Raw genomic sequence first — 17147 nt, forward strand, 5'->3', positions numbered from 1 at the left:
TGCAATGTTGCCTTTTCACCTCTTCTAGCAAAAGCTCAGAGTCATAGAGCATGATGTTTGTAAGAGCTTCCTTGTTACCTATATAGCCCTTCTCAGACACTGGAATAAAGAGAAGCCCTCTTTTTATCCCATGAATATAAGCATACCTCTCTTATTTCAGTGAAAATATCAACTGAGCTCTTAGCACAGGAATTATTAGAGATAAGTCAAAAATTACTGAGAACGAAGTCTTCTATTTCAATAGCTAATGAAAATGCATAGTCAGTATTTTACCAACAATGCATTTGTTGCTTTTGCCATTTAAATTGCAGGACCTTCAACTGGCCCTGAGCTTTTGGGTATGACTGCATATTCCAGCTAAATCTTACTTCTATGTCAGGGCAGAAACACAGCCTTCTTTGTATGAAAAAGATATCCAAGGACATAATCCAGGAGGATGCTGCAGTACGTATCAGCCAAATCTTTGAAATAGACTGGGAGACCAGGATCCTGGCCATGTCACAGCACAGATTTGACACAGTGTTAGTGCAGCTCAACAGGGAAATAAAACAAAACACTCCTAAAATTTTTAGTTTTAAAAATAATTAAACTTTCCCAGTGTATGTACTCTAGAGTAGAGCAAGTTTGAGACAACTAACAATGGATGCTTTTCTTAGACACTTTTGAAGGTCTTTGACCACAGTTAAGAGCTGGTAGCCATACACTCACTCATCTGCTGATGAAATTTCTACAGAAATGCCTGTGGTCCTCATTGACCACACTCCTTTAGACTGGTGTACCCAGTGGGACTTTGCCATTGGTGTTGCCAAACATCTCATATTCATGTGCTGTGACTATAGAGAAACATACCCCAGGTATTTGATCCAGGCAAGCACAAAAACCAAACAAACCAGTCCAGAAACACTGTATGTCTTGAAGATTTTGAATGTAACTAATATTTTATGCAATCTTTTATTTACTTATTTAGTCAATAAGCCTTTGTGTAACCTAAATAACAAGCAAAAGAGAAACAGAAGGAAATGCCTGCAATGATGCAGTGAGTGCAGCACCGTTTAAGGCAGAGTGAATAATCTTTATCTCAATTCTGAATGGATGTGAAACATCCATTTTTTTAAGTTTTATTTCAGAGACTGATGTATTCCTTCCTCTGCATCATTCGGCAGCTTTTGAAAGATGTCAAATGCTACAGCTGATCACACAGAATGCTGTTTTCTGGGACCTCCCTTTTTCTTTTCTGGAAGGTGAGCTTCAAAAGACCTCAGTCCTCCAAGCTCTACCTTCCTAAGAAATAATTACCAATCAAATATGATTTTTCTAAGATCATAGAGTCCAACCACTAGAACACTTTATGTAGCTCCATTTAAAGACAAAAAATGGTATTCTTTTAACCTTTGTTATAAGAACTTCCGTTGTAAGAAATCTTGTATTCTGTCACAAAAAAAGCTGAAATTTCAGTAATGATACCCTGCTCACTTTCATATTTCTCAAGTTTCCTGGCATTTGACTTTGTAAAGAAGATATATTAACAAATTTCAGCGTTGCAGTAAAATGTAGCATTTGGAAAAGCCCTGTATTTTGCTTGCTCTGACAATCTGTCAGGACAGGATTAGTGGTAATTCCCATACCCATGAGACCCTTTTTCTTTGTCTTTTACATAACTAGGCACAAGTAATCTTGACCCCTTGGCAACTTGAATCATCAAGAAGAGTTCATTCTTAATTAAAAACAATTCCCATTTTTGAAGAAAAAAAATTGTGTCTAGATTTTTTTCAGTGTTTTAGGACAGGAGTATGAAAAATAGAATATGCTTGAAAGAATACATATCAGGACAAAGATAACTGCATCAGGTGAAACAACTTCCAGCAGAGAAAATTATCTTAATTTAATTACCCACATTATCTTAATTTCACGTCATGCCCACTGGTAAGCAAATGTTCCCATATCCATCCTGGAGATACAGAAATTATTGCTAGTGGATACTGCAACCACTTTAGGGTTACACTGTATTTTTTTATCAAAGGGGCCACATTAGCTCTGCAATGCTGGGTCTTCCAGTGCTTTTCATTCTGTTTAACAATGCGAGCAGATGACATATTTATCTATTCATTTTCAAGATACTACACGAAATAGTAAATTAATTCTTTAAAAAAACATCCAGACTATCATTTTCCAGAGGGGTTACAGCACAGGGAGTATTTAATTACATATATCAGTTAATATTTAATTACACAATCAATTATATTGCCAAAGACAAGAAAAGTGACCTAAAGAAGCATTTCAGAGCAGTTTAATTGACTTGTATGCCTGAACACAGTTTAATCCTTTTAGTGGCCATCTTCATTCATTGTTAAAAGAAAATTAATTTGTTTTTAAAACTAGGAAAAAACCCCATAGTTTTGGCAGTAGCTACAGCTTATAATGAAAACAGTAAGACTATCCTGTACAATAAATCTGGAATAGTGCTTCAAACTATACTGAAATACAAATGTTAATGCAGGAATGCAGTATTTGTTTCTTTTATTGTTATAATGTTGCTACAGGGAAAAAAACACCATCTGTAAAAACTAATTTTGCTATATTATCAATGATACTTGTGCATAAAGATTTTAGTTTACTCATCAAAAGTGTTACTAAGCAGAAAAAGAAAAAAAATTCATCTAACAGAGATCAGTCTAAAGACATTTTAAAAATCCAGGCCTCCAATCTATGCTTTTCTTGCCAAATTCAGGTCCACGGTAGCCTAAAACCTCATGACAATTCTCTGCTCAGAAGCACCAAAGCCAGTATCATGTTTTGTTTAACAACAACCTTCCATAATCACCTGGAAGCCACTGAAATACAAGCATGCTTTAGCGACTATTTTTCTTCTGCAGTTTGTTCCATCTGCACCAATGGCTAAGCAATGCAAAGCCACTTCATTTTCTAGCAGCCTAATCTCACTCATGGTCCAAAAGAAAGTTGATTTGTTCCTATCAAACACTTTTCAAATGAAGTCACTTACATAATACAGCCTTTACTAACAGATCTACAATGCAACTGCTTGCTCCTAGGACCAGCAACAAGGACTTCTAAGTTTCTTTCTATCACACTTTGTTTTCTTGAATATTTAATTGAAAACACTGGAGGAAAGAATTAGCTTCTTCTTCTTTCTTAAATACACCTATAAGCATATCAAGGAGTATTAAATGGCAAATAAGAAAGAACAGCAGTAACTCATACAATAGCTCATTTGAAAAATACCATGGTATTTTACTACAGGTACAACTTCAAAGCCCTTGGCAAAGAAAACAACCTTGAACAAAATAAAGCTGGTTTTATTCAAGAACAATCAGTGTTTCTGATAACTGTAATATTCTGTGAGCAAAATATTCCTTCCTTCTGGAAATGAGTATTAAAAATATTACATGAATTATCATCACTCACCTCTCCTGTCATTTCTGCCTGCATTTGTGGATTTGTCAGAAGGGCAAGGGCAACGTCCTTCACATTTCACTGAAATTTGTTTTCCTGAGACACAGGCTTGATAGTCTAATTTGCACTGTAAGGAGAGAGAATTACTATCGTTAATATAAACATACTTCATAACAAAAAATCACAGTTCCAAGAATTTTGAAGCAATCTTTCATTAAATGCTTAAATCTTTGCAGACACAGCTGCTAAGAAAAGCCATCTGCAGTATATCCTACTTTCATAAGAAAAATTACATGAAATAAAGGTAGAGTTTTTGGTTCCTAACCTGGCTACAGTTTCAGACTCAATTCAAGCAAGAATGCACTTGTGGTGTGAGACTGATTTGAATATGCATGCTAAATGGAAATACACTGTATTGATTTTATCTGTATTATTTGACCAAATAAACACAGCAACAACATTCATTATGGATAGGAAGCAATAAACACTAACTTGTTATAGAATTTATCTCTCAATTTCTATCTTTAAGATGACAGTATCCTGGCAAAAAGCATTAACAAATAAAATGAAAAGCTGTGCCTAATGTAATTCTGCATATTCACTATCATTTCTGATATAGAAGCATTAATTTGTGTGGTTCTGAGATGTATACTTCCAGCTCCAACTCAGAAACCATACACAAACTAACTACATCTAACTGAGAAACAGAATTATTGCTTATATAATAAGCATATAAAAAATTGTTTATATAATAAGCATATAAAAATAATGTGGTTAAAAACTACATAGAGAAAATAATGTCATTGTCATTCTTACTGAAAAACTGAATTTTTCTTCCAGTAAAACAGTTCCGTACATAGAGATCTGTCTCTGGGATGTTTTGCCAATGTATTACCAGGAAAAATACAAAGGAAAAAGAGGTGGGGAAGGCATCTACAAAGAGCTTTTCTAGAAGTGAAAGAAGAAAGATTGTCATGAAGAGCACTTAATCCTTGAACAAAAGATGGAAGATGTCTCATTAAACAGGTAAAGGACACAGAAGCATGTGAGTCAGAAAAACAGTTCAAGTAACAAAAATATGAAGTGTTTTCTATGCATCACAACACTTCAGAACAATCTCACTAGAATTTGTCTCTTTTATTCCCTGACTCATCTTTTGCAAGGATATCTAACTTCACTGTAATGCAATTTTGTTATACAATTACAGGATTGCCAGTAAGCCCTAAAGTCAAAGTTTCTCTCTCTCCTAGAAACATGTAGGCAGTAGGAGCACTGTAGCTATGCAAGAATCAAGGAGCCTCCTGAAAGACTGCACTTGAGTAGTGCAGTATGCACATGTAAGCACTGTGCATTTAGAGAACTTTATCAACTTTTCAAGCAGTCAGGCTTCTAGTCCTGTCACACTCTCATGCAGTTCTGTACCTTGCATAACCTGAACTGCATCACTGTATACATTTTGCACCACAGCCAGTACCAAAAAGACAGAAATTATTGCCTCAAATTTTTTGTATTTAAATGAAGTCATTATTGCACTTCAGTTTTGAATGTGTCACCTTGTGCCAAAAAGGCATGGCTAAAGGAAAATGACACTAAAAGAACCTTTCAATTCTACCACAAAAGCCCCAACTTAACTGCTCCAATTAAAAGCTATATTGCACTAATATCTCATAAACGACTGGAAAACAGAAGCAAAACAAACACCTGCCTATGCTGATTTTGAAACAACTGAATACTTTTTCTACCTCAATTATCCTGGCTGTACAGGAGTGTGCTTGCATTAGCTATGACGCCCACCAGCCCTCCCTCCAGACAGTACATGACCTAATTCGTATTTTAATACTCAAAACAGTATTTGGAGCTCATGGAAGGGATTATAGCTCAAATTTAATACTTGTTGTTGCTAAAAAAAATATGTCTTTCCTTATTTTGATATCTGAGAATTTTTATTACTCAAATTTAGTAGTTTTAAGGAGTCAAACCTACAGATAGCTATGCTTTAGGCTTTGATTACTCCGCTTGGTGAGACCACCACTTAAAATTTGACATATAAACCATTCCAGGTTTGTTTTACTAAGAATTAGAGTACAAAGAGTGAGGAAAAAAAAGTAATACGTTTCTTTAATTTCTGAAGATTTTTTAATCCTCTGTTTGAGAGATTATTCTTTACAGATTCCAGTGCTCCTAACTTTAATTCACTCAAAATGTTGCTGAAGAGACTAGTAGAGACTTCACAGGTGTCTCAACTAACATAAGTTGTGAGTTTAGTCCTTTTGATTTATTTTTCTTTGAAGTTGTCTACTCAGTCCTATTTGCCCAAAAACACTTGTTTAACACTGTCCTTTTAAATCCTAAAAAAAGACTTAATGCCCAACACCTGCCACAGGCAGAGAATACATGAGATTCTGAGTGCAAGGTCAGTACATAACACTTCCAAATCAGTACTCCCATTCACAGGTATGAAAAAATTTTACCCTCACTGAACTCATTTCAAGGACAGGAAGGCAGCAGAGACATATTCATAGTTTTTTGGAAACAAAGCAACATCATGGCTCTTGCATCAGTTGGAAATGAATCAAGGCTGTTCTGACAATTTCCTAACCAGGAACAGAACTCTGGTTCAAACCTCTTGTCATCATTCCCCAAATTAACAGTGCACTGGGATACTGTAAAGATAGCTCAGCTGAATAAAGGTGGGTCTAACTTCCTTCAATGTTACACTCAAGCTGGTAGGAGAGCAAGCAACATACCTGAAAAACTCCACAGAAAAAGAAACCACTGACATACAGGCTATGAGGACACTGAGAAAGAGTGCTAAAAAAGGAGAGCTAGTGGGAGGGGATTCACACCAGGGCACTCAAAAGAGCAGGCTGATTTCATCACAAGATCTCTCCCCATGCTTTTCAATGGTCTTGGGAATCTGGAGAGTCAACAGGAAGCTGACAAATGCTGACCCTGGTAACTACCAGTTTGTCAATCCCACCTCCATGCCTGGTAAAATTATGGAGATTATTCTGGGAGTTACCAAAAGAGATATGAAGGACAATGCAATCATTGGTCACAGCCAGGACAGCTCCATGAGGATGATGTCCAACTTGACAATTTCCTTTTACGACAAAGTTACCCACCTAGCTGACCAAGGGAAGCCAGTTGATTTAATCATTTTGAATTTTGAAGTTTTGGGTGCCAGAGTATAAGAAAGACATTAAGCCAACAGAGAGCCTCCAAAGGAGAGCCACAAAGATGGTGAAGGGCCTTGAGGTGAAGCTGTATGAGGAGCAGCTGAGGTCACTTGGTCTGCTCAGCCTGGAGGAGACTGAGGGGAGACCTCATTGCAGTCTGCAACTTCCTCATGAGGGGAAGAGGAGGGGCAGGCACTCATCTCTCCTCTGTGGTGACAGTGACAGGACCCAAGGGAATGGCCTGAAGCTGAGTCAGGGGAAGTTTAGCTTGGATGTCAGGAAAAGGTGCTTCACCATTCACTCTTCTCCACCTTTTGGTGTTTGGGCACTGAACAGTCTCCTCAGCGCAGTGGTCCCAGCACCAAGCCTGACAGAGTTCAAGAGGTGTCTGGACAATGCTCTCAGGCACATGGGGATTCTTGGGGATGTCTTGTGCAGGGCCAGGAGCTGGACACAAGGATTCTTGTGGGTCCCTTCCAATTCAAGTTATTCTATGATTGTAATGGGTTGGAAGATGAAATAAAGGATATCCTATTAAACATGGAAGAGTTTTAGAAGATAGGAATATAATAAAAATATTCCTAATATTAAAATAGGCTAAAATATAATGTAATTCAATACAGAAAATTGCTATGTTCTGTTAGGTAGACAAAATAATTGAGAATTAACAACAAGCTGGAGCAACTGGCTAGACACCCATTCTAAAGGAAAAATAAAAGTCTAGTGATCATTAAGAACAATTGAGCAGTGTTTAAAAACATCACCATACCAGGATATATAAATGGCAGTGCAATCTGCAAAACATATAAGATAACTTCACATAGCTCTGGCAGCACTGTGCAGCTTGTGACAAGGTTTCAAACAAGACAGGAATTAACTGAAAAGGGAGTAACAGGAATAATGAGAATCCTAGAAAATAGCAAAAAGTGGCTGAAGACCTGGGTCTTAAGAAAAGAGGTTTCACAAAACCGCTGTCAAATAAGTAAAAGGCATCAGAAAGGTACCTGAAAAGAATACCATGATGAATGTTAAAAGAAATAATTGTCTCAAATTGCTACAGAAAAGTATCAGATTAGACACTTGGCAGACTTTTTAAGAAGGGTAGTAACATCTTAAATCATTGGAGAAGCTTTCTGAATCTTAATAACTATCTGTACAACCAGGCTTAGATAAATCTGTTGAGAATTACACCTGTGTAACTTATCTTGCTTTGAGAAAATGGGTGGGTCTGATGGCATCAACCTTATTCAGTTGGGAAGTACACCTGAACCAGTGTCAAGAGATTATTGCTTGCATAAATCTTGTTCACTTACTGAAGAGTTTGAAAGATGTATAATGAATGAACCAGGGAGATGGCACAAAAGAAAAGAAAAGTAATGCTTATACTGGTCTATTGATCCTAGATAACTTCAGCAAAATTTTATTTGGTACTGAGTGTATTTGTGCTTTCCTGGGCTCTTGAAAACCTGACATACGATTTGGGAACATGTTAAATATTTTTAGAATAAACTAAAACAAAAATTAGTTTAATCTATAAATGCTTTGCAATGTGCAAATATTAACAAAAATCATTAAATTGGATATCCACATCTCACATAAAATTTATTTGCTTTCATCTGCAGAACCTTCTTCTCTCTGTAAGAAGACATCACACAGAGGGACAGTGTGTGAGACAGCTGTAAATTAGTTGCTATTTGCAGACTTCTCAAAATGTACAAGGAATAAAGACATATTAAAGTAGATGAGGAAATTAGTTTAACTGTCTCGCTACCATACAATAAAAGACGTAAGAGTGTACTGACAGCAATTTCCTGACTAGATAAAAGGGAGGTGTGTCCATTCTGTGTGTTATGTCAGTGAAGAAAGCAACAGAATTAAGATTGCATCATAAGTCAACACAAAAAGAAAGATGAAGTGCTTGTGTGACATCGACTTTGGCATTTCCTATAATTTTATCAATTTACTTTTTCTCACAGACTTAATTCTGTTCCTTTTTGAGAACGCTAAAACCTCAGTGCAAGATGTCATTTCTCCACAACAGTACTGTCTTGCCAGGAATATCTAGCGGCTTTTAAACAATACCAACTCAAACTAAGTAACAAGGGTACATGTGACTTCTCTGGCAAGTAAAGAAGAGAAGCTCAAGAACTAGTGCCTTGAGGTACAATCTGCAGACACTCCCTCCAATCCCTCTTTTCCATCTGTATACATCCTGGGCAGCTGGAAGCAGATGTGGTACATCCTGGGCAGCTGAAATTACCTGCCAGGATATTCATCTAGACGTCCAGTGAATACTGTGCCCATTATGTAATTCAAACCCTTCACACTGAAAGACTTAAGTTTGGCCAGATACATCAACACACCCTTTTCTAAACAGAAGCATAACTGTAGTATTGGACAAAGTGCGAATTCAGTGTTAAAATATTCTAGATATTTTCATCTCCTGAGGTGCTGATACTTACAGAAGTGCTTTCTAGAACCCCATCACATTTAATACTGAGCTTTTAGTAAACTGCCTTTTAGATAAAAAATAATTAATATTTATGCAACTGTAAAGTGTCTCATCTTTGAAAGGTTAAACCATCACCTTAAAGTGTACCTTATCTCAATGACAGCTCAGTAGAAGTCCCTGATGTTTTTGTACATTTAAAAATCAAATAGGTCATGCTACCCAATTCTAAGAAAAAATATACAGATGAATAATTAAATTCAGATTCTCCTGATAATTATCTGTTCACATGCTACAAACAGAATTGCTGGCTTAATTTGGAATATCCTCTCAAAACTATAATTTCCTACCAAAAAATGCTCACAATTCTTTCCTGTATATTTTCTAGATGATCAGCAATTCATGGTCACAAAATTTCTGTATGATGCAATTAACAGGATCTCTGAGAAAAGAGCTCTTTGCTAGAGTACCACAAAGCTGTATTTCTTCCAGTATCCCTATATGTTTCATGGATAAAAATCTTTTCCAGAGAGCTCCACATTCACACATCAATACACATCTGTTTTCTCTCTCATTTGAACCTGGTATCTCTGACAGCTGAACAGATAATGTCTGATCACTGTACTCTGTACTATGTGCTTTCAACTTATCTTCATGCTGTTTTCTTATCCACATTCCCTCCTTTCAAATTTTATTCCTATTTCACTATGTTACATACATTCCCCAGCTCAAAATTTGCCTTTACTTCGTGCAAAATGTTATGTGAAATTATGCCCTCAGATTTAAGTCTAAGTAAAATATGTAAAGAATCTCTCTTTTTTAACTCAGTAGGTGATTCCTGTTGCCAAACATAGGGGCAGGGTGAGCAGGGTGAGTGCTGATCAGGTATGTTCCACGTCCAGTTCATGCAGTAGCCTAAAATTAAAAGCTTGAAATCATTGAAGTCAGGTCAACCAGATATTCAGTCTTTTCTGAACACCCTAGAAAGCATATTAAGTCACAGAAACATGCCAATGGATGCCTACTGGGATTAGTTAAATTAGGCACCTACTTATCTCTGCTTTCCTACTTACAGGCTGCTAGAGACACATGATGCTGAGGAGCTTCTGCAAATCCTTCTAAGAATTTATCTGTTTTTAAAATCAGCTGTCTGCATTTTTAGACACCTCTACTCAGTTTGGAAAATATATACCTCACCATCTTAGTCTATACATATTGCAAACAGGTTAGCTAATACTTTATACCATCAAATGAGAACACAAAGCTTAATTAATGGTAAATCCCTACTTGAAACACGCTGTTTCCAGTAAATTAATAAGTATTAATAATAATGCTTAAATAAAAATATTTTTACACAAATATTAATGTATTTGCGTAAAAAATGTAATATATTTCCTCACATCAAAATTAGTATTTCCATATTCCTTGAAGACAATCAATTCTGTAACAAACAAGATATTTCAAATACAAAAAAAAATTAAATTATGGCGTTTTAAAAAACTTATTCAAAAAAGGGGTAAAAATATACAACTGTGTTACTCCTCATCTTGACTTATTCCAAAAATACAAACATTCATGCAGCTAAAAAATGTACTAAAAGCTTCCTGTAAACACGCTTAACACAAAATAATAAATCTCTTTCTGACATACACAATCATATACTTAAATCCATAAATTCTGGCTCTCACTTAGAGCTCTTGCCCATACAGTCCAAACCTCAGTACTTCATCAGGATCCTTATTTCAAACTTCTGCATCATATTTATCAGACCTGAGCTAGAGATGCACAGAATGTCTCTCAACACTGTATGTATGTGAGATCCTTGGTATGCCCCGTTGCTGGCATTCAGAATTTTCCAATTTGGCTAAAATTTCTTGAGAGACAGAAGAATAAGTATGGCTCAGATAAAACTAAATTTACATTTCTAAGTTCCTACTTCAAATCTGAAAAATAACATTCAATGAAAAATTTTCAATGTGAATAAAAACATTTCATTCTCCTACACAACCGCCTTAAAAATAGCTGACCATATTGCTTAAAAAATCAGCTAGTAAAGGTCTTCACTGATTTTCAGCTGGCATGCAAATTTCTGAGTAATGGCAATGGTAAAATAGAAGTAATGGCTAAATTGTAAAACCTTACAACAAGACACAAATGGCTTCCAAAAGTACAGAATGTTTTGTTAAAACAATTTGCTTATTCCTTATTAACATGCATTATCACTGTATTTTTAATGTGATATGACTTCCTAAGCCATGCTGGCTGATTGCATCACTAATTAAACAAGTTCAATTTATCCAATTATATCTAAGTTGAAATATTTATAAAGTTGTATCTGAGCTAAAATAGCATCTAAAGGGCATGCTCATTAGTCTTCAATTACAGGAAAAATAATAGAAGTTCTAAAACCAATGTGCACAGACCTAGACAGTCCATACTTGCCTATCCCATCAAAGTTTCAAAGACATTTAAACTACTTTTTGTCAACTGTGGTGAAAAAGAAAAAAAAAAGAGAAAGAGGAAAAAAAACGAAAAAAAGTTCTGTATAGTTAGTTACATGTAAGTGAAATATCTAGGCAGTTTCAGTTTTCTTACCAGCATATTGCCTGTACAGCTCTCTGCTTTTTTGTCCACCTAAAAATGTATGCTAATATTCACTTGAACTCCAAGTGCTAGAGTTAGTTTATTAAATAGTCCAAAATACAAGGCTCCATGTGCTATCAGTGACAAAAATATTTATGAAATTCCACATTCATAATAGTTTTCACTCTGTCAGGAAAGAAACACAGTGTTGCACAAGTGGGAGTTAATATTCCAAAGCATGACTGTTTTTCACTAGACTACGTATCTCTTCTTGAGCTTAAAGTGATATATCTTGTCTAAATCTTTCCACTTGGTGCTGTCAGTACTTGATTTCAAAAACATGCAAAAATTATCCTTGTTCTGTGTCAAACACATATGGATTAAAACCAGGGCGATAAAAAGCCAAGTCTTCATATGTTATGTTATGTTCTGAATGAAGAGCCAGAGTGACAAATTTTACTACAACAATGCCTATTTTTCTCTTCCACTAAGTCCCTGGTGGCCGAAGATGTTACCTTTATTTTGTTGTTGACACACTGCTATGATGCAGAGGACCTACCTCTGATATTCAGTCATATGTCTGAATTTGTTTTCAATGAAATATCCACGTAGTAATTGACTCACATTTAAAATATTTCATTGCTGGCTTGCCAAAATTACAAATTTTTTTAAAAACCCGAAACAGGAGACTTGGAAGACCTTTAATGTTACAGACATTTTATCTCATTGGTATCTAACAAATTACTAGAACTGAAGCTTTTCTTTTTCTCCAGGCCAACATGATTAGTTTAGAGCACTGCTGGTGTAAATCTCTGTTATTGTATCTGAAACCTAAATTTCACAGTATTTCAGTTTCTTGTAAGTGCAGATGTGACCTGCATGAACACTGTGTAAGAATACCTTTCTAGAAGCTAAGCACGTTTTCTGTTTGATTACTAAATTTAATTACATGTTCTAAAAATTTTTATTTTAATAACTCCATTCTAACAATTTTCACTTCATTTGCAGTTCTGTAGCTAATTGCTACAGAATACTTTCACTGGGTAAAGATCTGAGCCAGCTCTCACTTGCCATTTGCTGGTTTCCATCTCAACTTTATAATCCCATTCTTATCACAGACTGTTACTATAAACTCAAAATCTGTCCCCTAGGTTGACGTTATTTCACTTCATGTCATCTTTAACCATTCTCATTCCTTATTAAAAACTTATTTTCCACTTGTTTCAAAATAAATGCCTAAACAGTAGCCTCCCAAGATCACATAAGTCCCTTATCCCACATAACTATCTCTTGAATTATTACCATCCTTATCCCCTACTTCACTGAAACCACATTGTTTAATGAGCTTCCACTTGGTAAATTTGAGGCAATTGTCTCTTGATCTCCTTCTTGCAACCAACACAATTAATCACTAACTTCTACACTATTTTCTCAGCTGCCTTAATGTTTCAAACAACTACAAAACATAACATTTATTGTCTCAACACTTCAGACCCTCCTGCCATGGGCAGATAAATCTGCTTTTCTCAAAGCCCCTTCCACGCTGGCCTTGAACACTTCCAGGGATGGGAATCCACAACATTTCTGGGCAACCTGTGCTAGTGACCCATCACCTGTATAATAAATAATTTCTTCCTAATATATAAACTAAACTTACCCATGGTCTGTTTAAAACCATTCTTCCTTATCCTATCACTACATACACTTGCAGAAAGTCTCTCTCCAGCTGTCTTGTGGTTCCCTTTCTTGGCTCCTCTATCACTTGGAGAATGAAATTCTCCTGAATGCATTCCTGGACCCTCCTGGAATGCTTATGCCCTGCTGAGTTGTCCCTACAACAGGTAATGGGGGTGGCTGAAGTCCCCCATGAGGACCAGGGCTTGTGAAAGTGAGGCTGCTGACACCTGTCTACAGAATACCTCATTCACTTGTTGTTCCTGGTGTGGTGGCCAGTAGCAGCCCCCACTTTACTGTCACCTGTCCCTGTCTCCCTTTAATCCTGACCCTTAAACGCTTGGTCAGTGTCTCATCCATTCCAAGGTGAAGCACCACGTAAAGGAATTACATAGATGAAGCCTTTGGAAAATATTTTCCAGCCCGTAAAGTATCACTTCTTAATTTTTATTGAAGTAATAAAGTTTATGTATTTTTAATGCAAATTCAATACATAATTTTATATTAAACAAACACAGTATTCTGGAAATGAAAAAGGGAATAAAATTCAATTCTTGCTAGTATAAATACATCATCCTAGTCTAAGAAATACTGAATTGCTCAGAATTTCAGAACATTAACATTTCTATAAAGCATTTTGTTATCTAAGTTATTGTGTTCTTTCTCTACAGCTGCTAAATTTCTTTAGCAGCTATTGATTTTGAATGCAGCAGGTAAAGAAGAGACTAGTTACATATAATATGATACAATTTGGAATTTTTAGTACATCAGCCTATCTGACAATCTGGATTAAATAAAGTTAGTCACCCTTATCATATTTCTCTGCCTTTTTTTTTGAATACCACATCCTGTCAATATGAAGGTTCCAGATAAAATTTCAGGTCTTACTGGCAAAACCCGTCCATGTCTGATTTTCCAGCTTCTGCCAATCTCATTTCCTTCTTTTTTCATTGTTTGCCCTTTTAAAGCATTTAAACAATAAACAACCAGTTTCTACCATTTCTGTAAAGATCCAAAGCACACTCTGGGATCAATCAAGCAAGATACATTTTATCTTTATTGCTGTCTATTGTCAGTCTCAATCAAGAAAAGTTTTTTACAGGGTTTTTGTTGTTTGTGGGGTTTTCTAAGGGAAGAGAAGGGGGCAGAAGAAGGGCTGGCCATGGTTTGTTGGTCCTGCCAACAACTCTGTTTTATTTGCCAGTGTACCTCAGCCACAAGGTCATTGTAACAGTACAACACAGATTTGGTCTGTGGAAGGTTTTAAACTTTTCCACTTTGAACGGGGTGATTTTGGCTGGGTGTTGCTTGGGCTAGAGACATACATCTTAATTTTGAGATGTCCCTTTTGACAAAATGTACCTTTATTAGAAAAAGAAATCGGTGTGGCAGAGCACCTGGAAGAAGCTGCTTCTTCCAGCGCAAAAGTAAAGACCTGAATGCTGTCATACAACTTTTTTCAGAGAGATTACATTATTTTATTACTAAAGATGGCAGGCAATGATTTAACCTTATTATTTTTGGCTACATTTCAACTGACTGTTGAGTGTACAGCAGATTGCTTAGTAACAAGGCAGATAAAAATGGAAAGCCATAGTGGATTAGCCCAATTTAAGAAGTAAGACTGACATACATTGAATCAGGCTTGTGAAAAATACTTTCATTTACTAGTACAAAATAGGTATCTATTTTGTAAAAGCAATTCTATTTCTAGCAATCTCTTCTGAAGTAGGAAAGAACTTTCAACAGCTCAGGCATGTGACCTGAAAGCTCACAATACGCTAATTAATCCATTTAAATCACTTTAATTTACATAAAATCCCAATCCTTAAAATAAAAACAAACTTTAAAAATGTCAACACATGTTTATGTTTCTTCCCAACAACCTGTCTTATACCAAAAACACCACTAAGAGATATAGATAAAGTCTTAAAAGTATCTGAAATTAATAAAGACAGCAATTATTTTAAAAATTAAAATGTTAAATATGGGATGCCCTGAGAATAAAAATCTAGCAATTCAGATTAATGCAAAATGATAAACAAAACTTGAATAGAGTATTAAACTTGTCCCTTGACACAGCACAATTTTATCCCCTGACTCTCTTTCGACCCTTCTCAGAGAAAGAAATTGTAATATGGGAGACTGAAGAAAGTATTTGAATATTAGAAAGATCTAAATCCGCATACCTGTCTACCTTTCAAGAATTCATATGCTCTTTTCTGACTACTTTTCTACAGTTTGTCTCTTAGTCTGAGAAGCTAATTTGGACCCATTACTTTTGCAAAACATAATTTTTATTGCTATTTATATATACAGGGTTGTCATCAATAACATGAAGCTTTCATAGGTAGGAAAAAATCTATTTCATTAAATACTCACTACCAATATGAAACCATCTTGAGCAAATTGTTGCTAACAACAGAACTGCTAAAATGATCCTGGAATAAAATCATGAGGCAATGGACATAATTTAAAGATTAAGTTATTTCTGCAGTGTTTTCAAAATACTGGAAGCACTGTTCATTGATCTTACTTAAAGTTAGATTTTGTTAAAGTGGGACTAACTGTCAACCACATTCAATTTAAGAAAGAAAACTTCAGCCTGTTATACCAAATACCAGAGCTGTAACCAAGATATGCAAAATCCACTCAAAAGAAAATTCATCTCCATGACTGTGGTTTTTTTCCCTCTTAGCCATTTTTCTGAATGCCCACTTATAATATAGTGCAATATGGGAGAACTGTTCCAACAGAAGCATCCAAGTCTGGGCATGACCATCTCATCCTCAGTTAGACCAGCTTTACAGCATGTGCTGCACAGCAGTGAGTTGCTTCCCTTGGTGAAAGACTGGCAGCAGGTGGGCTGCTGCCCCAAACCACTCCTTCTGAGCTGCACTTCATGTAACTTTACTTCCCCATTAATCCCAGGAAAGATGAAGCTACAAACAGGCTGCTTTTTTCACGGAGAATGTAAAATATATTGGGATACCAAGGCCTTATGCTACAGCACTGCTGGAGAATTCCTAGTGCAAAAATGCATACTGCACCTTCAAGTGCCAAAGTTTAGAGAAATGCTGAAGGTAAAAACAGACCAACTGTAGAACACACACAGTATTATTAAAAGGCTATTAAGTAAAAATTGTAACACCGCCCTGCCAAGGAAATGGCAAGATCTCCTTATACTGAATTTCTTCTCACACAATGATGAGAATGCACACTTTGATTACTCAACATTTCAGCATGTTATATTTTTGTTTCAACATTCTTGTAAGGCTAACAACAAATACCTTACACCTGCTACTTTTCTTTTACACTGACTGCATGAGATTAATTGAGACCTGACAACACAGAAAACCAAACCTCGACTGCAAAAATGAGCAGAAAACAGAACATCCTTACCTGACTCTGGAAATGCTCAGTTCAGGAGATAACCTTTCTTTCTAGACAGTCCACCTATTTTATCATCTTATTTTTCTCTGTTTGCTTTCCAAAGCAAAACACATGTATGAAATAGCTACAGTTACATGACTTACTTAATACTAGCATTTCATGGGCTTGTCCTGAAAAGCAAGGATATACTCCCAAAACAGTATCCATCTGACAAATGTTAAGTGCCTGGCTGTGTTCTATAATACTATTACTATTCAATGGCTTATTTTCAGAAAATGTATTATACAATTTTCCAAGGTCATTGATGAATGCATTCTAAATACAAGAAAATTGCTGTATAAACTCCTACTGGACCTTGACAACACAATGAAACAAACTTTGCCTGGAGTACAGGAGCACAAATATTCAAAAACACTGCTTTCAAAAAACACAAAAATTTTCAAAAACACTGCTTTCAA

At 35.9% G+C, this 17147-nt stretch overlaps 1 protein-coding gene across 2 annotated transcripts in view; it reads right to left on the reverse strand.

The window, feature by feature from the left end:
• Positions 1 to 17147, reverse strand: part of SPOCK3 (SPARC (osteonectin), cwcv and kazal like domains proteoglycan 3) — a 147850-nt gene that overhangs the window by 36271 nt on the left and 94432 nt on the right. For both annotated transcript variants that reach the window (XM_085058640.1, XM_085058639.1), the window contains exon 6: positions 3424 to 3538. In XM_085058640.1, the coding sequence (XP_084914766.1) occupies positions 3424 to 3538 (115 nt within the window). The remainder of the gene's footprint in view (positions 1 to 3423; positions 3539 to 17147) is intronic.

The sequence above is a fragment of the Lichenostomus cassidix genome, chromosome 4 (assembly GCF_008360975.1).
Source record: "Lichenostomus cassidix isolate B80296 chromosome 4, HeHo_3.0, whole genome shotgun sequence".
In the NCBI taxonomy this organism is placed as follows: domain Eukaryota; kingdom Metazoa; phylum Chordata; class Aves; order Passeriformes; family Meliphagidae; genus Lichenostomus; species Lichenostomus cassidix.